Below are 23796 nucleotides of genomic sequence, written 5' to 3'. Positions count from 1 at the left end.
TAACAGCCTCATCATAATGAAAACGGGACCCTTTCAGCATTGTTTAACACCCTGGCTCTGCTGTTCGCTGCTGGGAACGAGGCCTTCCTTGTGTACAAAACGGTGAGGTGTCACCCATTTGGCTGATTTATATATTTGAAGAAAATTATGGGATGCCAATGGTCCAGCCGCCGCTGAGCATCGGAAGCATCTGTCTATCTATCCTGTTTTTCAATTTCCAGTTCACTTCAAGAGTGTGACTTATGAGATGGAGATTGCCTTCTTCTTCTTCAGCTGGATTTATCTGACTCGCCTTTCAAATAGTTTATTCTTGGTCTTCTTTCACAGAGCGGTTTAGGCAGTTCTCCAAGACTTCTGCTCCTTAGGCCCTGGCTCCACCATTAGGCAAAGACAGGCAACCTTCTTAGGTGGCACCAGCGGCTGCTCCTTGCCCACCCACCTCCCAGCTATTCCCCTCTGTTGTCTCAACATGGAGTGTTGGGGACATACTGGCACTAGCCAATAGGTGCCTTCCGCAGCAGTCTTTTCAATGGCTCGGATGAACTGTCCGGAAGCTTGGCAAGACTGGTTTATTCTCTCCCCACCTATCAGCCCCCCTAGAGATAATAATAATAATAATAATAATAATAATAATAATAATAATAATAATATATTTATACCCTGCCCATCTGGCTGGGCTTCCTCAGCCACTCTGGGCGGCTTCCAACAAAATATTAAAATACAGTAATGCGTCAAACATTAAAAGCTTCCCTAAACAGGGCTGCCTTCAGATGTCTTCTAAAAATCTGGTAGTTGTTGTTCTCTTTGACATCTGGCGGGAGGGTGTTCCACAGGGCGGGTGCCACCACCAAGAAGGCCCTCTGCCTGATTCCCTGTACCTTGGCTTCTCGCAGCGAGGGAACCGCCAGAAGGCCCTCAGAGCTGGACCTCAGTATCTGGGCTGAACAATGGAGGTGGAGACGCTCCTTCAGATATACTGGACTGAGGCCGTTTAGGGCTTTAAAGGTCAGCACCAACACTTTGAATTGTGCTCGGAAACGTAGAGAGAGAGAAAATGTACACCATTCCCTCTAATAATCATAATCATAATTATTATTTCTATACTGCTTTATATTTTTAAGAAAAACAACACAAAGTGGTGTTGGTTGGCATCCATCTGTATTGGGAAGGTGAAATCAATTCGTTGGAGAGTCGCAGCAACTGCTGTGGCTGTAGAGACCGATACAGAAGAGACATGTTTTGTTGCAGCTGGGGCAGGGGAAGGCGGCCAGTTGTGTTGCTGCTGCAGATGCACCATGGCATTCCTTCTCTCTGCGCTCTTCCCAGAGGGCATTCCTCCTCTGGTCACTGCTTATGGATGCACAACCCGACTTAAGCCTTGTACAGTGGTACCTTGGTTCCCAGACTTGATCCATTCCAGAAGTCTGTTCCAAAACCAAAGCGTTCTAAAACCAAGGTGTGCTTTCCCATAGAAAGCAATGCAAAACGGATTAATCCGTTCCAGACTTTTATAAACAACCCCTAAAACAGCCATTTAATATGCATTTTACTATCTAACGAGACCACTGGTCCATAAAATGAAAGTAATATCAATGTACTGTACTATAAAATAAATAAGATAGTATTGTAGATGATAAAAATTAAAATTATATTTTTTTCTTACATGCACTGATTATAGTCATCTCATCCATTTCTGCAGTGACACAATCAATCAATCAATCAATCAATCAGTCAATCAGTAGCTGAACTGGGTTCCACACAGTCACAAAACAAGTCACAAAAATGAAGTTACAAGCCACAGTTGTTAAGTTGTGGGTGAAGATATCAGATGACACAGCGATTCTTCAAACAGCTCTTGTTTATTCACAGGCCAGAACAGAACTGAACTGAAGGGTTCAGCCAGCCTGCTTATATTAGAGCTCCACTAGAACGCAACAGTAACCATTTTCTATAACTATCCAATCACTGAACGTCACTTTCAATCCTTTATTTGCATATATGGACCTGAGTGAAAACTATCTACAGTATCCCCCTGCTGGCCCAGGGTCAGAACTTCAGTACATAACGACAGTCACAAGTCAGTCCCATAAAACAAAGGATGTTTTGTTGCGGCCAGGGTAGAGGAAGACTTTTCACAGTCAAAAAAAATGAAAAAGCCACACAAAGAAAAATGCAAAAAAATAGCAAAAGCTCCAAATATCACCTCTGTGTTGTGTGGCTGCTTGGGACTCAACAGCCGACAGACTCAACAGGAAGCCTCTGCAAGGGACTCAATTTACAAATGGAACACACTCAACTGGAAGATGAACGTGTTCTGCTTCCAAGGCAAAGTCCACTAACCAAAACAGCTACTTCCGGGTTTGCAGCGTTCTTAATCCAAGTTGTTCATAAACTAAGCTGTTCTAAAATCAAGGTACCACTGTATTGTCAATCTTCAGGCTGTATGTAATGGCATTATCCACATACAGGACAGGGCCAGCAGGTTTAGGGAACACCTGCCCACATACCCCGGTTTGCAGAATAATAAATAAATACATAAGCCAGGTGGGAAGGGGAAGAGAATGGAGTATCATGAAAAGGGGCAGGAGTGGGTGGCCGGCTGGAAATGTGAACTGCATCATGCAACTTTTTCATTGCAGGCTCCCCAATTCCAGTGAGGGGGCTCCCACTGCTCTAAGAAATGTTATACCCATCTTTGCCCGGAGATGCATTTTACTACGATATTTCAATAGTCGATGCTTATTGATTTCACGTTTCCCGGACGCCCACCTCTTGTTGGCTGTTATTTACTCCATCTTAAGTTGCTTTTCCCTGGAGGTGTGCCAGAGGTTTAATCCATTACGTCTTGACAGCTTGTTTTGTTCTGTGTTTATAAGTTCTCCCCAACTCCTTTAGTTAATGATGCCCATCTGTCAGAGGCATTGGAAATAAACAGGAGTCCAGAATGGCTGTGAAAAGGCTAGCAGGGCCCTTCTTGTGTGTGTGTGTGTGTGTGTGTTCGGGATGTCACAGGCGAAGACCAATACGCACAATTGTAAAACGTTACGCTAAGGATTGCTGTGGAAAGACTGCGGAAAGATGGACTTGGTCCAGTATACCTGAAGGAGCGTCTCCACCTCCATTGTTCTGCCCGGACACTGAGGTCCAGCGCCGAGGGCCGTCTGGCGGTTCCCTCACTGCGAGAAGCAAAGTTACAGGGAACCAGGCAGAGGGCCTTCTCGGTAGTGGCGCCCTCCCTGTGGAACGCCCTCCCATCAGATGTCAAAGAGAAGAACAACTACCACACTTTTAGAAGACAACTGAAGGCAGCCCTGTTTAGGGAAGCTTTTAATGTTTGATGCATTACTGTATTTTAATATTTTGTTGGAAGCCGCTCAGAGTGGCTGGGGTATAAATAATAAGTTGTTGTTGTTATTTCAGGGTTGTGGGCATCGCAAATGCTAGCCAGATGGCACACTCTGCCGGCTTCCCCCCAGAGTTTAAAGCGCATTTAAAATATGAACATGAGATGCATTTATAAAGGCTCATCCTCAGACAGGACCATAGTTGCCACTGTTCCCCTGCAGCAGGGGTCGTCATTTGTATGTTTTAAAAAACACCAACCACAGGCCATCGCTTAACAATGATGATGAAGAGGAAGGGCGTTCTATCACGGCCCATTCAGCCACTGAATTGATGCCGGACGCTTGCACCCACCTTCTATTTAAAGCACATGCCCTCCCAAAGAAGCATGGGAACTGTAGTTTACCTGGTGCAGCACTACAGTTCCTAGCAGCCTTAACAAACGACAATTCCCAGGATCCTTCCCAGAAGTGAGCTTTAAATGGATGGTGGGGATGCAGACACGGTAAAGAGTTCTGTGTTCGAGACCAGCTGATCCCAGAATCAAGGCTCGGAATGTAATGCCTCAGTGTTTTGGTACAGACCTATTAGCTGTTGACCTTCAAAAACTGCATCATTCCCCTCCAACGCCTTGTTTTTGGTCAGAGATGGGGACACTATGTTCTCCATTCCTGTTTAAGGCCACATTCATACCATGCATTTAGGGCATTCTGGTACCACTTTAAACAGTCATGGATTTCCCCAAAGAATCCTGGGAACTGTGCTTTTGTTAAGGGTGCTGAAACTATTATTTCCCGCATAGAGCTACAATTCCCAGCGTAGTTTAACAATCAATCCCTCTTCACAGGGAACTCTGGGAATTGTAGCTCTGGCAGGGGGATAGTGAGGTCTCCTAACCGCTCTCAACTCCCAGGATTCTTAGGGAACTGGTATCACAGTTGAACATGGCCTTAGATATTATTCCCACCACCTCAAAACCCCAGCTCCCAAGCTCTGACATTGACTGCAAAACCACGGAGTAGAAACCAAAATTGCGTGAAGGAAAACTTCCAGTGTCTCTCTCCCCTCACATTTTCTGCACTCCCCTGAAACAGTGTTTTTGCTGACGGCGAGCGCCTTTTTGAGAAGGTCATTTTTCACCTTGATTTGTGTGTCTGCTGCCCGCGGAGAGGCCACGGTTGGCCTGCCATCTCTTTTCTCAAGCATCACCGACAGCGGAGTTAATCAGGTGCATTGTCAGAGATGGGGGCACATTCCATCCAGACAAAAAACACTCGGGGGGGACGACAAAGAGCTTAGCTGAGTGAGGGGTTGAAGCCTTAGGTCACAAGGGATTCACTTTTGCCGCTTAACCCCAGGACCGAGGAGAGAACAAATGCACCAGGGAAGTTCCTCTTCAGAGAAAAAAAGTTTTATTGAGATCTGTGCACAGAGGTGGCCAGTGGGATCGTTCCCAAAAGACTGGCCCATAGATACAAATAAGCATGCATCTTTATACCTGAGAGCCTGCCCATCTCTTCCCACCTCTTCAAATTCCCCAATCAGCTGGCAAGATTGTGCTTATTACCTAATATGGCATATGGCTATCTGGCTAGCTAAGCCCCCCTCCTTCCCTTGTTCGTGTGTTCTTCTCTTGCGTTACTGCAGCAGAGAGCATGTGCAGAAAGCAGCTCCTGGCTTGCAGAGCGTAAGCAATTGCAAACAGGAAGCAGCTCCTGGCTTGCAGAGCTCAAGCAGAAAGCATAAAAACAGGAACCATGTCTGGCCTCTGATGGTAACAACAGTTTCGGTTTTAGTCAACTGTCTCCTTTGCAACTGCGCCCGACTGCGGTTTCTGTCAACTGCCTCCCTCGCACCACTAAAAATAAGTTTAGGCACAGATAATATTGAGTTTAACCCTTCCTTCTCCCTTCAGGGTGTGGCCTGGAAAGAGGAGGTGTGGCTTGGAGAAAGTTTTGAGGGCCAAATCAAGAGATCCAGAGGGCCACATTTGGCCCCCAGCTCTGAGGTTCCTCCATCTTCTTTTTACTGGAGATTCGTAGAGACACCATTGATCCTTTGCTGAAGAGGCTCGCCGATTTTTCAAACAAGTCTAAACTTAATTTTCTCCTCTTAGGCAAAGATCACAAGATGACCTGATTTGACCTGATTTTATAATGAATTGATTTTGGAATGCTGTATTATTTTACTGTTGTTAACCGCTCTGAGCCCAGCTTCGGCTGGGGAGGCCGGGATATAAATAAAATATTATTATTATGTGCCGAGATTTGTAGGCACAGATCATCCTCTAGAATAAAATAGCTTACTAGGGAAATGCTGAAGGTAGCCCAAATCTCAGCTGTACGGATGTATATATCTCAATTTTAACTCATGAGCTATTGCTGCAGTCTGCTCCAATTGCATGTTTTATCATTATGAACGCTGTTTTTATTGTGTTATGTTATGCGAGCTGGTCTTTGACTGTAATAAATTATCTGTCTTACTGGAGATTTGAACCTGGGACCTTAAAGCAGAGGCTTCGCCCACTGAGATATGCCCCAGACTTCAGGGGTCCAGCTGCAGTTTTGCCTATTGAGAAAAGGAAGGAATGGAGATTGGCTGGCACAGGCAGGCAGCTTGTGTCGGGAGTTCACAGGAGACTTTTTGGTTATTTTTAAAGGCTTTGCCCTCTGCAGACGAGCAACACACTGACATGCGCCCATCCCACAGGACTTACAAGACATTTAGTGCAGAGGCTCCCTCGGTGATGCATAGATCTTCCTGGCGAGTGGCTCACGGTTGCCACTTAGGGATTTAACGGAGCAGAACGGGACACTCTGGATTAATGATCCAGGAAGGAATATGCTGGACCAGCAGTCTGGCCTGACTCCCATTTTTCAAATGTGCTCCTACAAATCTCCTTCTTTTGCTGGGCCAGCTGCCAAAGGACGGTCAGTTTTATGCCGCCCTGACTTGCCAGGGATGATCAGACTGCAAATATATATATATATACGCAGCATGTATGTCTGGCTCAAATATATATGCATTGCTTATGTTCATCTGCTTTGTTTTGACAGGGTCTCCTGCCTGAAATAGGACAGATCCACAGTAGCGAAGGGCCTTGGCTGGAAGAGAGAACTTTGTGTGTGGCTTATGTGCCTGTCAACTGCATCGGAAGTGGGGGAACTTTGGCCCTCCAGGTGTTGGGGAACCACAACTCCCATCATCCCCAGCAAGCATAGCCAATGGCCTGGGACTATGGGAGTTGTAGTTCAGCAACAGCGGGAGGCCCAAAGGTTCCCCCACACCTGTTCCAACCTCTTATAAGCACAAGAGATTATTTTATTAATTTAGTTCAAGGATGGAGAACCTGTGGTCATCCAGGCCAAATAAATGATGTTGGATTCATTTCTATCAGCTCCAGCCAACAGAGCAAAAAGTGAAGGAGGGAGTCCCGGAAAGAGGGTGTTTGAAAAGAAGGTTTTGAATGTATTCTATTCTTTTTCTTTCTGTATCTTTGAAAATCTTAATAAATATTATTTAAAAAAAAAAAAAAAAAGTGAAGGATAATGGAGATTTAGAGTTCTTACATTAGACTGTTATCTACCTACCTTATCTATCTATCTATCATCTATCTATCTATCTATCTATCTATCATCTATCATCTATCTATCTATCTATCTTATCTATCTATCATCTATCTATCTATCTATCTATCATCTATCTATCTATCTATCTATCTATCTATCTATCATCTATCTATCTATCTTATCTATCTATCTATCTATCTATCTATCATCTATCTATCTATCTATCTATCTATCTATCTATCTATCTATCTATCTTTCTATCTATCATCTATCATCTATCTATATCTAGTGTCAAAAGGCCAGGGTAAAGAGGTATGTCTTCTGCATAAGGCAAAAGCTATACAATGAAGGTGTCAGGTGCAAGTTTAGGGGCTGTCAGTTCTGCAAACCTTTTGTTAAGCAGACATTCTGATTTTCTGCATCAAACCATCCCCCGAAGAAAGAGCCATCTGTTTAAATATCCCCAAAGTGTCTTTGAATTGCAGGATTGTTTTGCCTACATAAACCCCCCAGAGAGTCATGTGAAGGTTTCCCCAGGCTGTGACTAAATGACAGGGAGGTCTGATGAGAGAAAGAGCAATTGCTGAAAAAATGTCAGGTTACGTCTTGCGTACGAGACAAGGCCACATCCCCTAGACCTACTGTGCAAAAGGATAATGGTATCATTTAAAATTTATGGAGGGTTTCTCTCTAAAGTTGGATGGTTCCTGCAGTCAGGCCCTCGGTGCCAAATAGATGAATGCCAGCAAGGCATAAGAAACTGGAAACACTGCCAGATGGGTCAAATAGACATGGGGAATACAATGAAGGAGATTTGATTTAAAAAAATTTTAAACCCTTGTGCAGATGAAAGAGACAGAAACTTAGGACCGTCAATCTTGCCAGGTCCACCTAGTTCTTCCTCTTTTGAACAAACACAGTGCTCAGAAAAGCACAACCAAAATTATCAGAGAGGTTTAACACCTTCCTTATGAAGAAAGGAGAAAGTTTTGAGGGGTCGGGGGGGAGAAACACCACACAAAACAATGAAATTCTATACTTTTCTTCTCAAAAGCAAGCCCCATTGAATTCAATAGAAATTACACCCTGATAAGTGTTGCATTGAAACTTAAATGACTGTGTTGGGATGGGATGTGGTGGGAGTAATGACGTTCATAATATTAAATACAGTGGTATCTCAGGTTACATACGCTTCAGGTTACATACGCTTCAGGTTACACACTCCGCTAACCCAGAAATAGTGCTTCAGGTTAAGAACTTTGCTTCAGGATAAGAACAGAAATCGGGCTCTGGTGGCGCGGCGGCAGCAGGAGGCCCCTTTAGCTAAAGTGGTGCTTCAGGTTAAGAACAGTTTCAGGTTAAGAACGGACCTCCGGAACGAATTAAGTACTTAACCCGAGGTACCACTGTATGTCACAAAGAAAGAAGATAGACATTTTTTCTACCTCTCATAATACTCAAGTTTCATATTCAGGGTTAGCCAACAAAACAGATTGGCAGAAGGCAAAGAAAAATCCAGGAAAAGAAATAATTTTTCATGCCACTTCTAATAAACATAGATAATTTTCTACCCTGAAGAACTGGTGATGTCAGCACCAGCTTGGGAAGTTTTAAAAGGGACTCAGATGCTTTGCGGAGGGTGGGAGCTCCATGAATAACTACTAGTCCTGGTGACTACAAGGACCCTCCAGGTTCAGGAGCAGTCTACCACTGAATTAGCAGCTGCTGGGGAGAAAGCCGATTGTAGGCAGCTGCCCTGCAACCACAATGAAGAGTTCTGGGGCACTGCAAAGTTAAGTTCGCTCCAGTCTTTTAAATAAACAATTGTTCTTCTTTATATGGAATCAATGGGATGCGGGTGGCGCTGTGGTGTAAACCACTGAGCCTAGAGCTTGCCGATCGGAAGGTCGGCGGTTCGAATCCCCACGACGGGGTGAGCTCCCGTTGCTCGGTCCCTGCCCCTGCCAACCTAGCAGTTCAAAAGCACGTCAAAGTGCAAGTAGATAAATAGGTACCGCTCCGGCGGGAAGGTAAACGGCATTTCCGTGCACTGCTCTGGTTCGCCAGAAGCAGCTTAGTCATGCTGGCTGCATGACCCGGAAAAACTGTCTGCGGTCAAACGTCGGCTCCCTCGGCCAGTAAAGCGAAATGAGCGCCACAACCTCAGAGTCATTTGCGACTGGACTTAACTGTCAGGGGTCCTTTACCTTTTATATAGAATCATAGAATCATAGAGTTGGAAGAGACCACAAGGGCCATCGAGTCCAACCCCCTGCCAAGCAGGAAACACCATCAGAGCACTCCTGACATATGGTTGTTAAGCCTCTGCTTAAAGACCTCCAAAGAAGGAGACTCCACCACACTCCTTGGCAGCAAATTCCACTGTCGAACAGCTCTTACTGTCAGGAAGTTCTTCCTAATGTTTAGGTGGAATCTTCTTTCTTGTAGTTTGGATCCATTGCTCCGTGTCCGCTTCTCTGGAGCAGCAGAAAACAACCTTTCTCCCTCCTCTTTGATATGGAATCAAAGACTGGGAAAATCCAAAAACAAACACAATATTAGGGCAATACTTTTATTAGGCTGACGAGAAAGGCCACAAAAATAGTGTGAAAGCTATCGTGTTCCCCAGGAGTCTTTGGCAGGTTGGTAAAACAGAGTGTGGGGAGAGGGAGGTTTGAGGAAGGAAAAGCATCGGCTGATGGTGAAACCACAGGCCCCGGGTCACGGTCTTAATATGGAAAATGGGAGATGATGGCAGGAGTGAGAGAATGGGTGAAAAAAAACACATTCACAATCTCAAGCTGGCTGTGAACTAAGCCATGTGGAGTACGAGGTTGCCTCAAAAAATTCACACAAAGGCCCAAGAGGCTCCCAAATAAAATCTGTCAGTGCTTTTTTTTCCTAGAAAAATAGGTGCCGGTACTCACCATGAAGTTGTTACAGTGAGTGCCACACTTTTTAACAACAAAAAGAGAGGTGCCAGTACTGTGTGCCCTTGAGTACCCTCTGGGGGGAGTGCACAGGAATCCATAATAGTGGTTTTCAGGAACCCAAGACTAGGGCAAAAGGTTTATTTTCAGCCTACAGCAAGCAATACATTAATAAAAAGAAGATGAGGTCCAATCTGACTGTGCCTCGCACGTCTGAGGAAGGTTACCCATCGTCCCATTCCAGAATCTCTCTCCACTTCGTTCTCAGGAATCGCACTGCTCTGCAATCCTATTTTTGTACTTTCTTTTGAAAAAACCACACTGGAAGGGGGTGAAAAGAGAGCAGAAATAAGCCATGGGGAATCCGGCTAATGTGTTCAATTTTTTTTAAAAGCAACAACAACAACAGTAGTTTCAATTTTAAAGGCAGAGCATAGTAATAGATGCCTTTCATGTTTGTAAAAGAATGCAAGTTTCTAATACAAACTCCCTTGCTTGCTCCTGTGCTAATAGAAGTTCACTCTAATCCCATGGATGGGGGAAGGGGGGACTGTGGCTCTCAGGAGGTTATTGGACTCCAACTCCCATCAACACCAGGTAGCAGGGCTGATGGTCATGGCATGATGGGAGCCGGAGTCCAGAGCCACAGGCTCCTCACCCCTTTATATACGTACATGGGGAGATGCTTTATACAGAGTCAGGGCACTGACCCACCCAGCTCAAAGTTCTCTAGGCCAGCGATAGCCAACATGATGCTCTTCAGATGCTGCTGAACTACAACTCCCAGCACCCCTGACCCTGTTGGCAGCTGGCGCTACTGGGAGTTAGAATCCCACAACATCTGGAGGGTACCATGTCGTCTCCCTGCTGATTGGCAGAGACCCTCCAATGTTTTAGGCCAGTGTCTTACCCAGTCCAGCCTGGAGATGGTGGGGGTTGAACCAGAGACCTTCTGCATGCCAAGCAGGTGCTCTAACACTGACCTACAGCCCTTCCCAAGTATAAAACCCTTCTGCGGTGGTCTGTACCAAACCTCCTGAATGCTCGCTCCTGTATACCTGAAGGAGCGTCTCCACCCCCATCGTTCAGCCCGGACACTGAGGTCCAGCGCCGAGGGCCTTCTGGTGGTTCCCTCATTGCGAGAAGTGAGGTTACAGGGAACCAGGCAGAGGGCCTTCTCGGTAGTGGCACCCACCCTGTGGAACACCCTCCCACCAGATGTGAAGGAAATAAGCAGCTATCCTATCTTTAAAAGACATCTGAAGGCAGCCCTGTTTAGGGAATTTTTTAATACTTGATGCTGTGTTGTTTGTAACACTTGATTGGAAGCCGCCCAGAGTGGCTGGGGAGACTCAGCCGGATGGGCAGGGTATAAATAAATTATTATTCTTATTATTCTTATTATTATTAAAGTCACCCCCTGGTAGCAGCAACTCAGAGATCAGCATCTTCCCAATGACAACATCCTAAAACAATCTGGACCACCCCCTACCACGAGCCCAAGCACCCCAGCACCTCTGGAAGAGGTCGATTCAGTGGCCCAAGTCCTTCTGTATTGCTCCTTGGCTGAGCTCTGTGCAAAATCTTTACTGAACCCCTTTAATTAAATCTGCCAGGGCAACCAATGCATTTTACGTCCTTTTACTCCCCTGCGATTAAAATGCATCTATTGCTCTCAGTGTGGCCAAACATTGTGCTGCAGCAAGGAAACCCGCCAGGAACTGACCCCAGACATGATGTACCTTTTTTGTCTTTGGAGCTCGTGACATGACTACAAGAGTTTGAAACGTCGGTGCCCATTTTATTTCACTCTGTGCTGCTCTTATTATTTTATCCTGCTGTAGTCATTTGGATAATGCATCCGACGCGCTTGTTACTTTGCTTCTTCAACACTGCTCATCGACCGTGACAGTAAATATCAGATTTGACTTGATCTAGCCTAATTTTAAAACATGGCTCCGTGGAAGGAATACTAACCTTATAAAGAACGGCGGTAATTAGCAGCAGCAGCGCCAAGCCGCCCACAGAGCTGCCGATGAGGAAGGGAAGGAAATCAAACACTTTCTCCTTCAGCAAGATCACCTTGATCTACGGACAAGGGGCAAAACAGAAACAAGGGAAGAGGATGCATTTTGCAGCGGAAGTGATCCTAAGACCTTGAGGCATTCAGCGCTCTGCTACAACCTTAAATGTTTCATGTTTAAATGTTTCCACTCCCTCATAAACGTGAGTGGACTGCACATTCACAGCTGCCTGGGTGTGTATGTAGGTGTAGAAAAACACAGTGAAAATCCAACCATAAGATAATAAATCATGCTATTAAACTGCTGCCCTTTCGTGACCCCCCACAACCAGTCGCAGAGGGAAGCTGCCCCCCAGATCCCAATGATAGGGCTGGTTCTGATGTGCTAAGGACTGAGAAGATCCCCATTTCTCACTTTCAGTTCACTCTTCCCTGTGGAAAAGGGCCTGAAGTGCCTTTCCTCCTGCTAGTTACCTCTGTTTTGTAATTTTCCGCATTCAGGCCCACGTAAAGGTTCCTGTCGAAAACGATTTCCCCTCGAACCAGCAAGTCAGTCCTGTTTTCTAAGACCTAAAAGGAAGGAGCGGAAGAAGCGACAGCAATGTTTATGACACCCAGCTGGAATTTCCCCCATCGTTCTGCCCGGACACTGAGGTCCAGCGCCGAGGGTCTTCTGGCAGTTCCCTCACTGTGAGAAGCAAAGCTACAGGGAACCAGGCAGAGGGCCTTCTCAGTAGTGGCACCCGCCCTGTGGAACACCCTCCCACCAGATGTCAAAGAGATAAACAACTACCTGACATTTAGAAGACAACTGAAGGCAGCCCTGTTCAGGGAAGTTTTTAAAGTGTGACATTTTAATGTATTTTTAATCTTTTGGAAGCTGCCCAGAGTGGCTGGGGAACCCAGCCAGATGGGCAGGGTACAAATGATTAATAATAATAATAATAATTCCAATAGTTAAATGAGGAAAGCCAGTATCGGCCAGGCGTGGGGAACCTTTAGCCCTTCTGCTGTTTCTTTGCATATTTACTGCATTTATATCCTGACTTTCTCCCAAGCTGGGATTCAAGCCCCAGCAAGCATGGCCAATGGCCTGAGATGAAGGGAGCTGCAACAGTTCAGGCATCAGAAGCTCCCACACCGGGTGTAGACAAAGATAGATCAAGGATCTGATTCAACACAAAGTAGCTTTCTAAATTTCAAAGTTTCTCCATGGTGCAGAGAGAGGACTATTAAGGCTACGCGGACCAGATTCTAGCCTCTTGGGTCAAATTTGTAAGGAGGACAGGGCCACCTACCTGCTGATCACCTGATGCCACAATTACATCAAGGGACTGGGCACTTTGAAATCCCAAAGTCGGGACGTCAAAGCACCTGAGGATGTCAAAGCACTCACCAGTTTTTCCCCAGGCTTCACAATTGCGCTCCCTGCAGAGAACTCATGCAATCAGTCTAGCAGGCTTTGGGCTGAACTGCCAAAGTCTGTTTTCTCTTGCCAAAGCACAACCAGGAGTGCACTTCGAGGCTCCCAGTCATGCCTGACATCACATATGATGCCGGATGTGGGGTGTGGGGTTTAGGGGGAAACAGCCTCACTGGTCCATTCTGAACCTCTGTCAGGCCAAGTTTGGCCCGATGGCCAGACATTCCTCACCCCTGATCTAATCAGTGGTGGATCTTTGCCCCTGGAAAAGAATCTCTCCCTGCAAAATATACCTGTAAGGAATTGGCTAAAGGTAGCTCTGCCGTCACAACCACGTCCTCCTTCTCCGATGTGATGGTACAACTCACGAGCTGGTATCCAACTTCCTCACTGTCCTGACAGAGAAACAGCACAGTTGTATTTCAAAACAGCAGAAGAGAGACAATTATTGTGCACAATGCGACTCCACCTTCACTGAAGGACCTGTTTTAGAGAATCCTGGATTCACAAACTCTATTTCCAATGTCAATACTTTGTGTAAACTTTCTGGAACTGTGTGAAAACAAGCTATTATTCAGGAATGTGACACCCCGGTTTGCCTGACTCCACCTAGTATGTGATGTAACCAGATGACCCTGCAGAAGGGGAGGTCCTTCTCCATGCCAAAATGCAAACTTTTAAAAGGAGTTGTTTTTACTTAGTTCTGGGTCCTTCGCCTCCTGACAAAAGGGGAGTGGGACTCTGTTGCAACGGATACAGTAGTTAAAAAATCAGCTTTGCTTTCACTTGATTTCTGCCTCAGCTCATTAATCTCTGACCGGTAACGAACTTGGGGAGTTGGGCCATCAAAAGGCACCATTTCTCTGGCAACAATTTGCAATGGGCCTTTTCCTGGTAACAGAAGCAGCCTGTTAATTACATTTGGCTTTGAAAAAACTAAAACTCCTGGTTATTTGGTTTTTGCACTCCTGTTTAATTTCTCTGTCTCCCCCCACCCCACCAACTTTTGTACTGTATGGATTTCTTGTAAGCTGCCTTCTTGAGAGGCAAAAGGGCAGGAGTATGATCAGCAAACATGCTTCCTCCCTCCACAGCCCTATTTTTACCTTCGTGTCTGTGCGTCCAAGGTCTGTTGTGCACACAGTGGTATTCTGATGAAAGAGGAGAAAAAAATGAATGAAACAGGGTTGTGTCCAATGTTGGTCATACTCAGAGTAAGCAACACGGGAATGAATGGGCATGGTCTAATTTCAGCACTAATTTCAGAACACTTAATTTGATACAACTCATAGCACTTAGGCCATGTACACAATACACCTTTAAACACATTCCTTATCTAAAAGAATTCTGGGAACTGGAGTTTGTTAAGAGCTGCAACTCTGTGAAGGGTAATCCTTTGAGGGAAACAATGTTTGAGTGTGCTTTATATGTATAGAGCTTGTGCAGTATTAAAGTCGTACAGATTTCTGATCGTATACTGTTGCCTCTTTTAAAATAATAACATTGGCTTGTACCCAATGTTACTCCTACTCAGAGAAGACCCACTGAAATTAAAGGACTTAAGGTAGAAGCTGTTGCTGCGTCAGTGAGAGCCTGATGCCAGCATCCTATTTTCACACTGGTATTGAAAGGCATACTGAATCTGCAAACCCTCCAACATTTCTCCGATGAAAATAGGGACGCCCCATTCCATAATGATAATTTTACTATTTATACCCCACACATCTGACTGGGTTGCCCCAGCCACTCTGCGCAGCTTCCAACATATATAAAAACATAATAAAAACATTTAACATTAAAAAAAAAACTTCCCTATACAGGATTGCCTTCAGACAGATTGGGGATCGGGTAACTCCATACCCTCCAATGAAAACAGGGACATCCTAAGGAAAAGTGGGATCAGAAACCAGAACAGCTTCTCTAAATCAGGGATGCCCCTGGAACATAGGGATAGTTGGTCTGAATTTGACAGTGGAGGTAGGCTTCATAACCTGTGGCCAATTGAAAGCCTGATCCGCCATGAATTTGTCTTAATCCTCAAAGGGCCCATAGATAGGAACACAAGCCCTCTCCACCAAAAAGCATTTTTAAAAAGTGTTTTATTGCTACCCTGTAGTCCAGAATTATTATGCCCCTGTTACAAGTGTAGGGCTGATTCTAGCAGTAATAATAAATTGGGGACAACAAACATCCACCTCTTATAAAAATACAATCAATTCGGATGGGGGGGGGGGGGAGAAGGCAGTTTACAAAACAGACCAAGGAGGTCAAATAGAACAAAAAACAACAATTTGGCAAACAGAATAAATTTGGCATTACAAAAAAAAATTAAAAAAAATCCACCACCAACAACACATATTGACTTAAATACGTTTGTACAGAGGAGAAAGTTAGCAGATGGTAAAAGTTCCAGCTGCTGGTGCTCGTCTTACAGTACACCAGGGACCTCGGCAGCCTGGCTTTAATTACTTGGTTAATTACATGTTTATTTGAACAGTACAGTGATAAACAGCTGATACAATGCTCAACCATATAGTTTATGGTGAGCTCTGGGGAGGCAGGTAATGAGAAACTTTCTTTCTATTAGCAATTTTCAAATGTATCATTTCAAAGGGCATTAACTATTTAATAATAATAATAATAATGATGATGATGATGATGATGATGTATTTATACCCCGCCCATCTGGCTGGGTTTCCCCAGCCACTCTGGGCGGCTTCCAACAAAATATTAAAATACAATGTTCTTAATGCGCCACCTATTGCAGATTGCTGTGTTTGGAATTCATTTTAGTAGCAGCAATTTAAAAATTACACTGTGCAAAGCAATCCTGAGGGGGTCGGAATTCATGGGGGAAACATTAGTCAGGATGCAAAGGCAGCTGGATATAAACGTTTCAACAGGCATTCTAAGGTGGCTTTCTGTTCTCACGATGCATTCGTATTTTTTGTTGTGTACGGTTTTTCTTTGAAGTTTATGCGCACTGCTTTGAAATCCTGAATATTAAGAATATAAAGGAAATAAACGGAAAAGAAATATTTTATTTTTTCAGCGTTAGTTGTACTCAGGAGTTGACCCATAAAAATGAATGGACTTAACGTCTATTAATTTCAATGGTTCTGTACATAAAAGTAAATACCACCCATTATATATTTATAATACATTTATATTTTATATTTATATTTATCTGGAGCAGAAAGAATAATCCCGCCTCACACCCTCAACTGAACGCAGCTTTCCGCAGCCTGACCCCTCAAATGGCGAGCAAGAACCCAAACAGGACGCTAAGGTGTAGAGCGTCGCCCCTATTCCCCTTTCCTCTAGGGGCCGTCAATGAGGAAAGAAGCGCGGGGCGGCGCTCCGTACCATAGAGACGGGAAAGGCCAGACAGTAATGGGAAGGAGCAAACCCCACCTCTCCCCGAAAATCTTGCGAGAGCTTGGGCCGCGCGCCGCCGCTCCTGATTGGCTACGGTGGCCGCGGAAGCCTCTCGCAAAGCCAGCTCTAAGGGAAGCTCCGCCGGAGTTCTCGCGAGAGCTGGCTTTGAAATGGTGGCGGGCGCGCCGAACTCCGCTCCGTAGCCTAGCGAAGGAGAAGGAACCCGCCCCTCGAGGGTCCCGCCCCCTCGCCCGCTTCCGGCCGACCACTTCCCGTGTGGGGTGAGGGGCGCTCGGGCTGGGCCTCCTGGTTCCGCTCGCATGGAGCAGCCTCGGGCCCGGCTGCTGAGGACGTACTCGGGGCTGCGGGGGGGACTAGGCCGAGGCGGGCCGGGCGCGGCCTCCGCTGCTGCCGCTCGCCGGGCTGGGCTGAGGCGGCTGCCCCCTCCCGCCCCCTGGATCTCGCCCCCGGTGGACCGCAGGCACCTCTTCAGCAGCAGCTGCTCCTCCTCCCTGTCCTTCGAAGAGGCGGCTGCCTCTTCCTCCTTCGGAGACCTGAGTTACCTGCCCCCCAAGGCGGCCCAGGAAAAGGCCCCGGCTGCCCCTCCTTCCTCCTCCGAGGACTCCGATTTCCTGCCCCCCACCAGGAAGGCCCGGCTGCGCAAAAAGCCCCCCAGCAAGAAGGGCACAGCCAAGAAAAAGGGGAAAGGGGCCAAGGAGAACAAGGCCCCGCAAGGAGAGCTGGGGGGCCGGCCTGCTGCCAACAACACCTTTGTGCCCCCCACCCCGCTGCGCAGGAACATCACTCAGCGCCGCCGGAAGCCGGTCCAGAGAGGGCTGCGTATACGGTTCCCGTTGCTGTCGAGCACCCCTGAGCTGGCGAAAAGGGATTTGGAGGAAGAGGGAGGCGAGGAGGGCGTCCTGCAGGGCAGCAGCCCTGTCACTTACACCTGCTGCTTTCATCCCGACGATCTGCAGGAAGTGTTGCGAGAGGACTGCTGTCGTGGTGGCGGTGGCGATGGCCTCTCTGAGCTGAGCTCAATGAAGATGGATGGGGACGCCAGGGAGATGGGAGGCAGCTTGGAGCTCTTCACCCTGGAGGATGTCCCGAGTCTACAGCGGAAGTCTGTGCACGAGGATTCCCAGGCTGAACCTCTGCCCGTGACGTTATTTCAGCCGCACTGCAGCAGCTCACCCCATCCACTGTTCAAAAGCAGCTCTGCCTTGCAGTCTTGCAATTCCTGCAGCGAGACGGGAGCATCTTTGCAAAACAGGGAAGGGCTCACAATCTCGCCGGGGTGTTATGTGGTCAGCCCCAGTCAAAGCCCGGGTGCAGATCATGGCCAGAGCCTCCCAGTGTCACCAAAAGAGCCTCTTTCGGGTGTTTTCCAGCTACAAGCCAATTTGCACGATGACAAGATTTACCTCTGCTTGCCAAAAGATGCAGCGCCTCTTGCTAACAAGAGGCAGCGTGTCTCAGTTCAAGCATGCACCAGTTCTCCAAAGGCACTTGGTGAGCTGAACGGAGCGGTCTCGGAAGAAGGGAATGATAACATAAAAGACTATAGTAGCCCCCAGCTTCAGCCCACTGTGCTCCTGGACAGTCGAGTGGTGCCAAACTGGTTGGCTAGTCAGTCCACCAAAAAACAAGCAGTAGTCCAGCTTTCTTGGAAAAAACAACATACTTTGCAGTCAGATTCTCTCTGTGGCCTATCTGACACCAGCAGAAAGTTGGTCCCCACCTGTAGCACTGTAGGCACTGGTCGAAAAGCCTGCATCAGTGGATTCAGTACCAGTCGATGGGGACAACGAGGGAAGCTTGAGAAAGCAAGGCAGAAGAGAAACTTGGGGCGGAAAAGGCAGGCTGATCCTTCCCTCCTTCAGGAATGCTTGAAACGCAACAAAACGGAAGACTATCTTTCCCCGTCAATTCTGTCTCCAGAGTGCTCATTCAAGAATTCCAGCTTGTGGCGCAGGATCCGGGCTTCTTTTTCTCTGCACAAGAAAAAGATCATCCTGTCCGAGGTGGAAAGCTTAAGCGGCAGCATTGCCAATGCTTCTCTTCCTTCCGTGACGGAGACTCCCAAGACCCCCTTCACTCAAAAACTGAGCTACTCTATATCCCCTTCCTCCTCTATGGTCCTGCTGTCGTCCATGACCTCTTCTGCCATGTCAGAGATGGTTCTAACGGATGAGGAAAAAGTCTACAGGGAATGCCATCAGAACGGCCCAATCTCCTTTGAGGAATGCATCACCCCCGATAAGATGCAGAAGTGTGAGAAAATTGGAGAAGGTGTTTTTGGGGAGGTTTTCAGGACAGAGGGTGAAAGGGGTCTCACAGCTTTAAAAATAATCCCCATTGAAGGGAGCGACCAAGTCAATGGAGAACCTCAAAAGACCTTTGGTGAGATCTTACCCGAGATCATCATTTCAAAAGAGCTCAGCCTTTTGGCAGATGAGGAGCTTCACCAAACGTCTGGGTTTATCAGCTTGCATTCCATTCACTGTGTCCAGGGCAGCTACCCTGACCATCTCCTGGCTGCCTGGGATGAATACCACAGGCTGAGAGTGTCTGAAAACGACCGGCCAGACTTCTTTGGAGACCGGCAGCTCTTTGTGGTCTTGGAGTTTGAGTATGGAGGCATGGACCTGGAATACATGCAGAACCGGCAGCTGAACTCTGTGCTGGCCTCCAAGAGCATCTTGCACCAAGTCACAGCTTCGCTGGCCGTGGCTGAGGAAGCTTTGCACTTTGAGCACCGAGATCTCCACTGGGGCAATGTGCTGGTGAAGAAAACCACCTTAAAGAAGGTGAGCTTTAGATTGAATGGGGAGACCCGCACTCTCCCCACCCATGGCATCCTTGTCAACATTATTGACTACACCTTCTCCAGGCTGGAGAGGGATGGGTTAATCGTGTACTGTGACCTCTCCGCTGATGAGGAGATCTTCCAAGGCAGAGGTGACTATCAGTTTGACATTTACAGGCAGATGAGAGAGGAGAACGCAAATAGCTGGGCGGACTACTTCCCCCACAGCAACGTCTTGTGGCTTCACTATTTAGCAGACAAACTTCTGAAAGAGGTGTCTTACAAGAGGAAGCCAGCAACTTCCTCCTTGAAACAAGCACAGAAGCAGCTCAAGCTGTTCTGTGAGGAGGTTCTCAGCTTCAAGTCCGCCACAGATTTGCTGAACACAAGCAATTTCTTTCAGTGACTAAACCGAGCCTTGTGGTTGTCAAATGGTGAAACTTTCAGGTGCTATTGTAAGCACGCAGGTATTTCTTATGATTTATGTATATAATAAAAGATAAGGCATTTTTTCTCTCAACCTTTAGTTTCACCTTTGGTCAATTGCAATGGATCTTCAAAATAATTGGTTTGTGTTTTGTTTAATAGATTTCAGCCTAATTTACACCTCCCCTCCACCAAATTGCTTTCAGTTCAAAAACATTTAATTCAGAATTTAGGTCCATGCATCTTTAATTAAAGCCTTTATTCTAAATCTTTTTTTAAAAAATCTTGCAGGATTTTATCCTTCAATGTTATAGTTCCTTTAAAAAAAATAACATGCAGACTGTAGCTAGTTTAACTTTCACAGTATTAAACCTGTTAAGAGCACTGTTTTATATTGGTAAAGATTTATATGGCGTCCAGCTTGTATGTATGTACGTATATTTTTTATGACTGTATTTTTGTAATGGTTAGAACTATACAGTTTGTCTATTATAAATTGTACCGCACCCATGTCTCTTTATAAGGACCCTTGAGGTTCATTGGCTCTCCTCTCTACCTGCCCCGCCCCAGCCTATAAACCCAGAGGTCCCATAAATGAACCACGTCAGTCTAGCCAGGTTTTATTTTATCCCCAGGCTACAGAAAAGGTGCTGTTCTACAAGTCCCATCATCCTTAGCCACTAGTCATGCTGGTTGGACTGATGTTGTAGCTCAGCAACATCTGGAGGGCCAGAGGTTCCCACACACAGCTGTTGGGCTGAAGGGTTGTGGTGAGCTACAGCTGTGCAGGATGGTCCATTGGGGGAATCACAAACTGCTCCCCCAGCCTCAGCCTGCCTTCTTACAACCAATGGCATGGAAGCTGGCAACCTACTGTATTTTTCGCTCCATGAGACGCACGTTTTTCTTCCTAAAATGTAAGGGGAAATGTCTGTGCGTCTTATGGAGCGAATGCGTGGTCCCTGGAGCTGAATTGCTCAGGGGCAAAAAGCAGATAATCCTTTTTTCTTTTTTGAAAGAGGGAAGTGGGTGTTGAAACAAAGCCACTGATCGGGGAGAGAGATAAGGGACGTTAGAGATAGAGGAGGCTGCCCGGGAGATGGGAGGTAAAGACAGCAAACTTGCAAAGGGGGGAAACAGGAAGACTAAAGCAATAGGGAGAGAAATTAGAAGAAAAGGAGCTGAGGAAAAGCCACTAAGGCAAACAAGAGGGAAGGGAGTGTTGAAAAGAAACAGCTGATCAGCAAGGGATCAAGGAGAGAGATAAGGGGTGCTAGAGATAAAGGAGGCTGCCTGGGAGGGGGAAGGTAAAAGCCATGGATCCTCAGGATTTTTGCATTGGGCTACCCCAAACTCACCGTCAAATCACATGTCTGTGGCCACAGCATGAACCACAAAAATCATACATCCACTGTTTCTTTCAGAATATTTTTTCCCTTGTTTTCCTCCTCTAAAAACTAGGTGCGTCTTATGGAGTGAAAAATATGGGCTAGAATTAGTTGGCTTTTGCTGGCTCTGACTCCACTCCCCATTTGGGCTCCCTGCCTTCTCTGTCTTAGCAGCCCGAATGAGCAACCAGCCACCAGTGGTTGGGGAATGCCCCCTTAAGAGGCAGTGGGGCAGATGCTTGGCACTGCGCTATCATCCCAGCAGCTCTATATCTTTATAGCTATACTCACACGTGCTTGTTTGTTTGTTTTTTTAAGTGGGAGGAAACCAGAAAACTTACCTGCACCCCTGCCACGTTCTTTATGCTTGCAATCTGGCGGTTGTCTATGTTGAGAGGGACCCAGATCCGCAACTCAAGCTGTGCCCCAAATTGGTTCCCTGTGATCTGCAAAGATTTTTATATTTTTAAATATAAAACACCGACATCAGGTAACAGTGAACCTTAGGGATGAGAGGAAGAGTACCTACATTAAAGGTGAATTGGGTGCTGTGAGAGGATCTTTCATCCAGGCTCGCATACACATTTGGAAGCTGCCTGTGGACAAACATTTTTAAAATAAATTAATTGGACAGCGGTTTGATCATTGCAAAACAAAGCATCAGCAGCGCACAAGGAGCAGAGGGAATTTGGGTGTTGCCCACACACTTCCTTGCATTCACGCCACCTTGGTCTTCCTTGGGTCTATTTGGATCTGCCCCACCCTCCCGAGGCTTTTCTAGGATACCAAGTGTTTATGGTGGCACCCTCCAGATGTTCGACTCCTGACTTGTCACTGGCCAGGCTGCTGGGAGTTATTTTTACTACTTTTTATTTTATTTAACACAATCTATATACAGCTTGAAGGGAGGGGAGAAACAACCCTCTAACATTTGGAAAAGCAGAAAATAAAACCTTAAAATTATCAATTGAAAACGCAATTTTTTTTCCCTTCCAGTAGCATCTTAAAGACCAACTAAGTTAGTTCTTGGTATGAGCTTTCGTGTGCATGCACACTTCTTCAGATACACTGAAACAGAAGTTGCCAGATCCCTCTATATAGAGGGAATAGAGATCCCTCTATTCTGCAATTGAAAACGTGTTTAAGTTAAAGGACCCCTGGATGTTTAAGTCCAGTCAGGTGACTATGGGGTTGCAGCACTCCTCTACTTTCAGGCCGAGGGAGCCGGCGTTTGTCCACAGACAGTTTTCCGGTGCACGGAGGACTGTGATGAGTGCCAGAGCGCACGGAAATGCTGTTTACCTTCCCGCAGCAGCGGTACCTATTTATCTACTTGCACTGGCGTGTTTTCAAACTGCTAGACTGGCAGGAGCTGGGACAGAGCAATGGGAGCTCACCCCGTCGCAGGGATTCAAACCGCCAACCTTCCGATCAGCAAGCCCAAGAGGCTCAGTGGTTTAGACCACAACATTCAAAAGAGGATCAAAATCAAAAATAGCTTAAAAAGATTAAGCATAGCCCAAGTCCTGCTCATTTGTTTGTGTCCAAAGAGACATTCTGGTTTTGGCTAATCCTGAAGACTCGACCTGGTAAGGATAGCGTTCATGGCATATTTCACACCCAGGGAACGGTCTTCTCTCAGGGCTGTGCTGTTTTTGTTGGCACTGTGAAAATCAAACAGATGAGCTGTATTATTCATTTATATCCCACCTCTTTCCCCAGAACAGGACTGTTAGCTTTCTGTAGTACCTGATGACTCTAAAACAGCCTTCTCCAACCTAATTACTGGCCTCTGGAGATTCTAGCTCACCCACTCACCCCAATCTACTTTGGCAATGCACGTTAATAAAAAACCAGGCATAAAGAAGTAATGCGCTGAACATGATCATTTGCCCTGTTCGAGTCAATAGTTTTCAGCAGAGACTGACCACTTACTTGGTAACGTTAAGCATGAAGTTAGCAGATTCTGTGGGGAATTTTTTCCCATCTAGTTGCCAGGTCACTGAAAAATTTGCCTGTGCAGCAAATGAAAGTAGAGAGAAAGCAAGAATTAGATAATGAGTAAAAAAAATTTTCCAGTAGCACCTTAGAGACCAAATAAGTTTGTTATTGGCATGAGCTTTTGTGTGCATGCACACTTCTTCAGATACAGTCATACCTCGGGTTACAGCTGCTTCAGGTTGCGTTTTTTCGGGTTACGGACTACCGAAACCCGGAAGCACTGTAACGGGTTACTTCTGGGTTTCGGCAGTCACACATGCGTATAAGCACTAAATCGCGCTTTGCACATGCGCAGAAGCGCCAAATCGCACCCCACGGGAATTGCAAGACGCGCAGACATGGGTTGCGAACATGTATCCCGCACGGATCATGTTCGCAACCCGAGCATCCACTGTACACTGAAACAGAAGTCACCAGACCCTTATATATAGTGAGAGGGTGGGGAGGGGTATTACTCAGAAAAGTGGAAATGGGTGATTGGCTGATAGGTGTGGTAAACCCATTGAC

At 46.3% G+C, this 23796-nt stretch overlaps 2 protein-coding genes across 3 annotated transcripts in view; one reads left to right on the top strand and one right to left on the bottom strand.

Moving 5' to 3' along the window:
• Positions 1–9947: 9947 nt before the first annotated feature.
• ITGAE (integrin subunit alpha E) overlaps positions 9948–23796 on the bottom strand; it is a 53859-nt gene continuing 40010 nt past the window's right edge. The window contains exons 23-31 of one of the 2 annotated variants that reach the window (XM_053366635.1): positions 23224–23303; positions 22875–22952; positions 21818–21884; positions 21630–21734; positions 14394–14438; positions 13581–13682; positions 12339–12434; positions 11819–11929; positions 9948–10162 (exon numbers count right to left, since the gene is read on the bottom strand). In XM_053366635.1, the coding sequence (XP_053222610.1) occupies positions 10106–10162; positions 11819–11929; positions 12339–12434; positions 13581–13682; positions 14394–14438; positions 21630–21734; positions 21818–21884; positions 22875–22952; positions 23224–23303 (741 nt within the window). In that variant the 3' untranslated portion in view covers positions 9948–10105. Of the gene's footprint in view, positions 10163–11818; positions 11930–12338; positions 12435–13580; positions 13683–14392; positions 14439–16101; positions 16284–21629; positions 21735–21817; positions 21885–22874; positions 22953–23223; positions 23304–23796 lie in introns of those variants that run through there. The other variant, XR_008327710.1, reaches the window with a different exon arrangement.
• On the top strand, positions 16812–20412 carry HASPIN (histone H3 associated protein kinase). The gene has a single exon (XM_053366636.1). The coding sequence runs from the start codon at positions 16986–16988 to the stop codon at positions 19878–19880; it is 2895 nt and encodes a 964-aa protein (XP_053222611.1). The 5' UTR covers positions 16812–16985; the 3' UTR covers positions 19881–20412.

The sequence above is a fragment of the Podarcis raffonei genome, chromosome 15 (assembly GCF_027172205.1).
Source record: "Podarcis raffonei isolate rPodRaf1 chromosome 15, rPodRaf1.pri, whole genome shotgun sequence".
NCBI classification, from domain to species: domain Eukaryota; kingdom Metazoa; phylum Chordata; class Lepidosauria; order Squamata; family Lacertidae; genus Podarcis; species Podarcis raffonei.
This window is presented reverse-complemented; position numbering and strand designations above follow the sequence as displayed.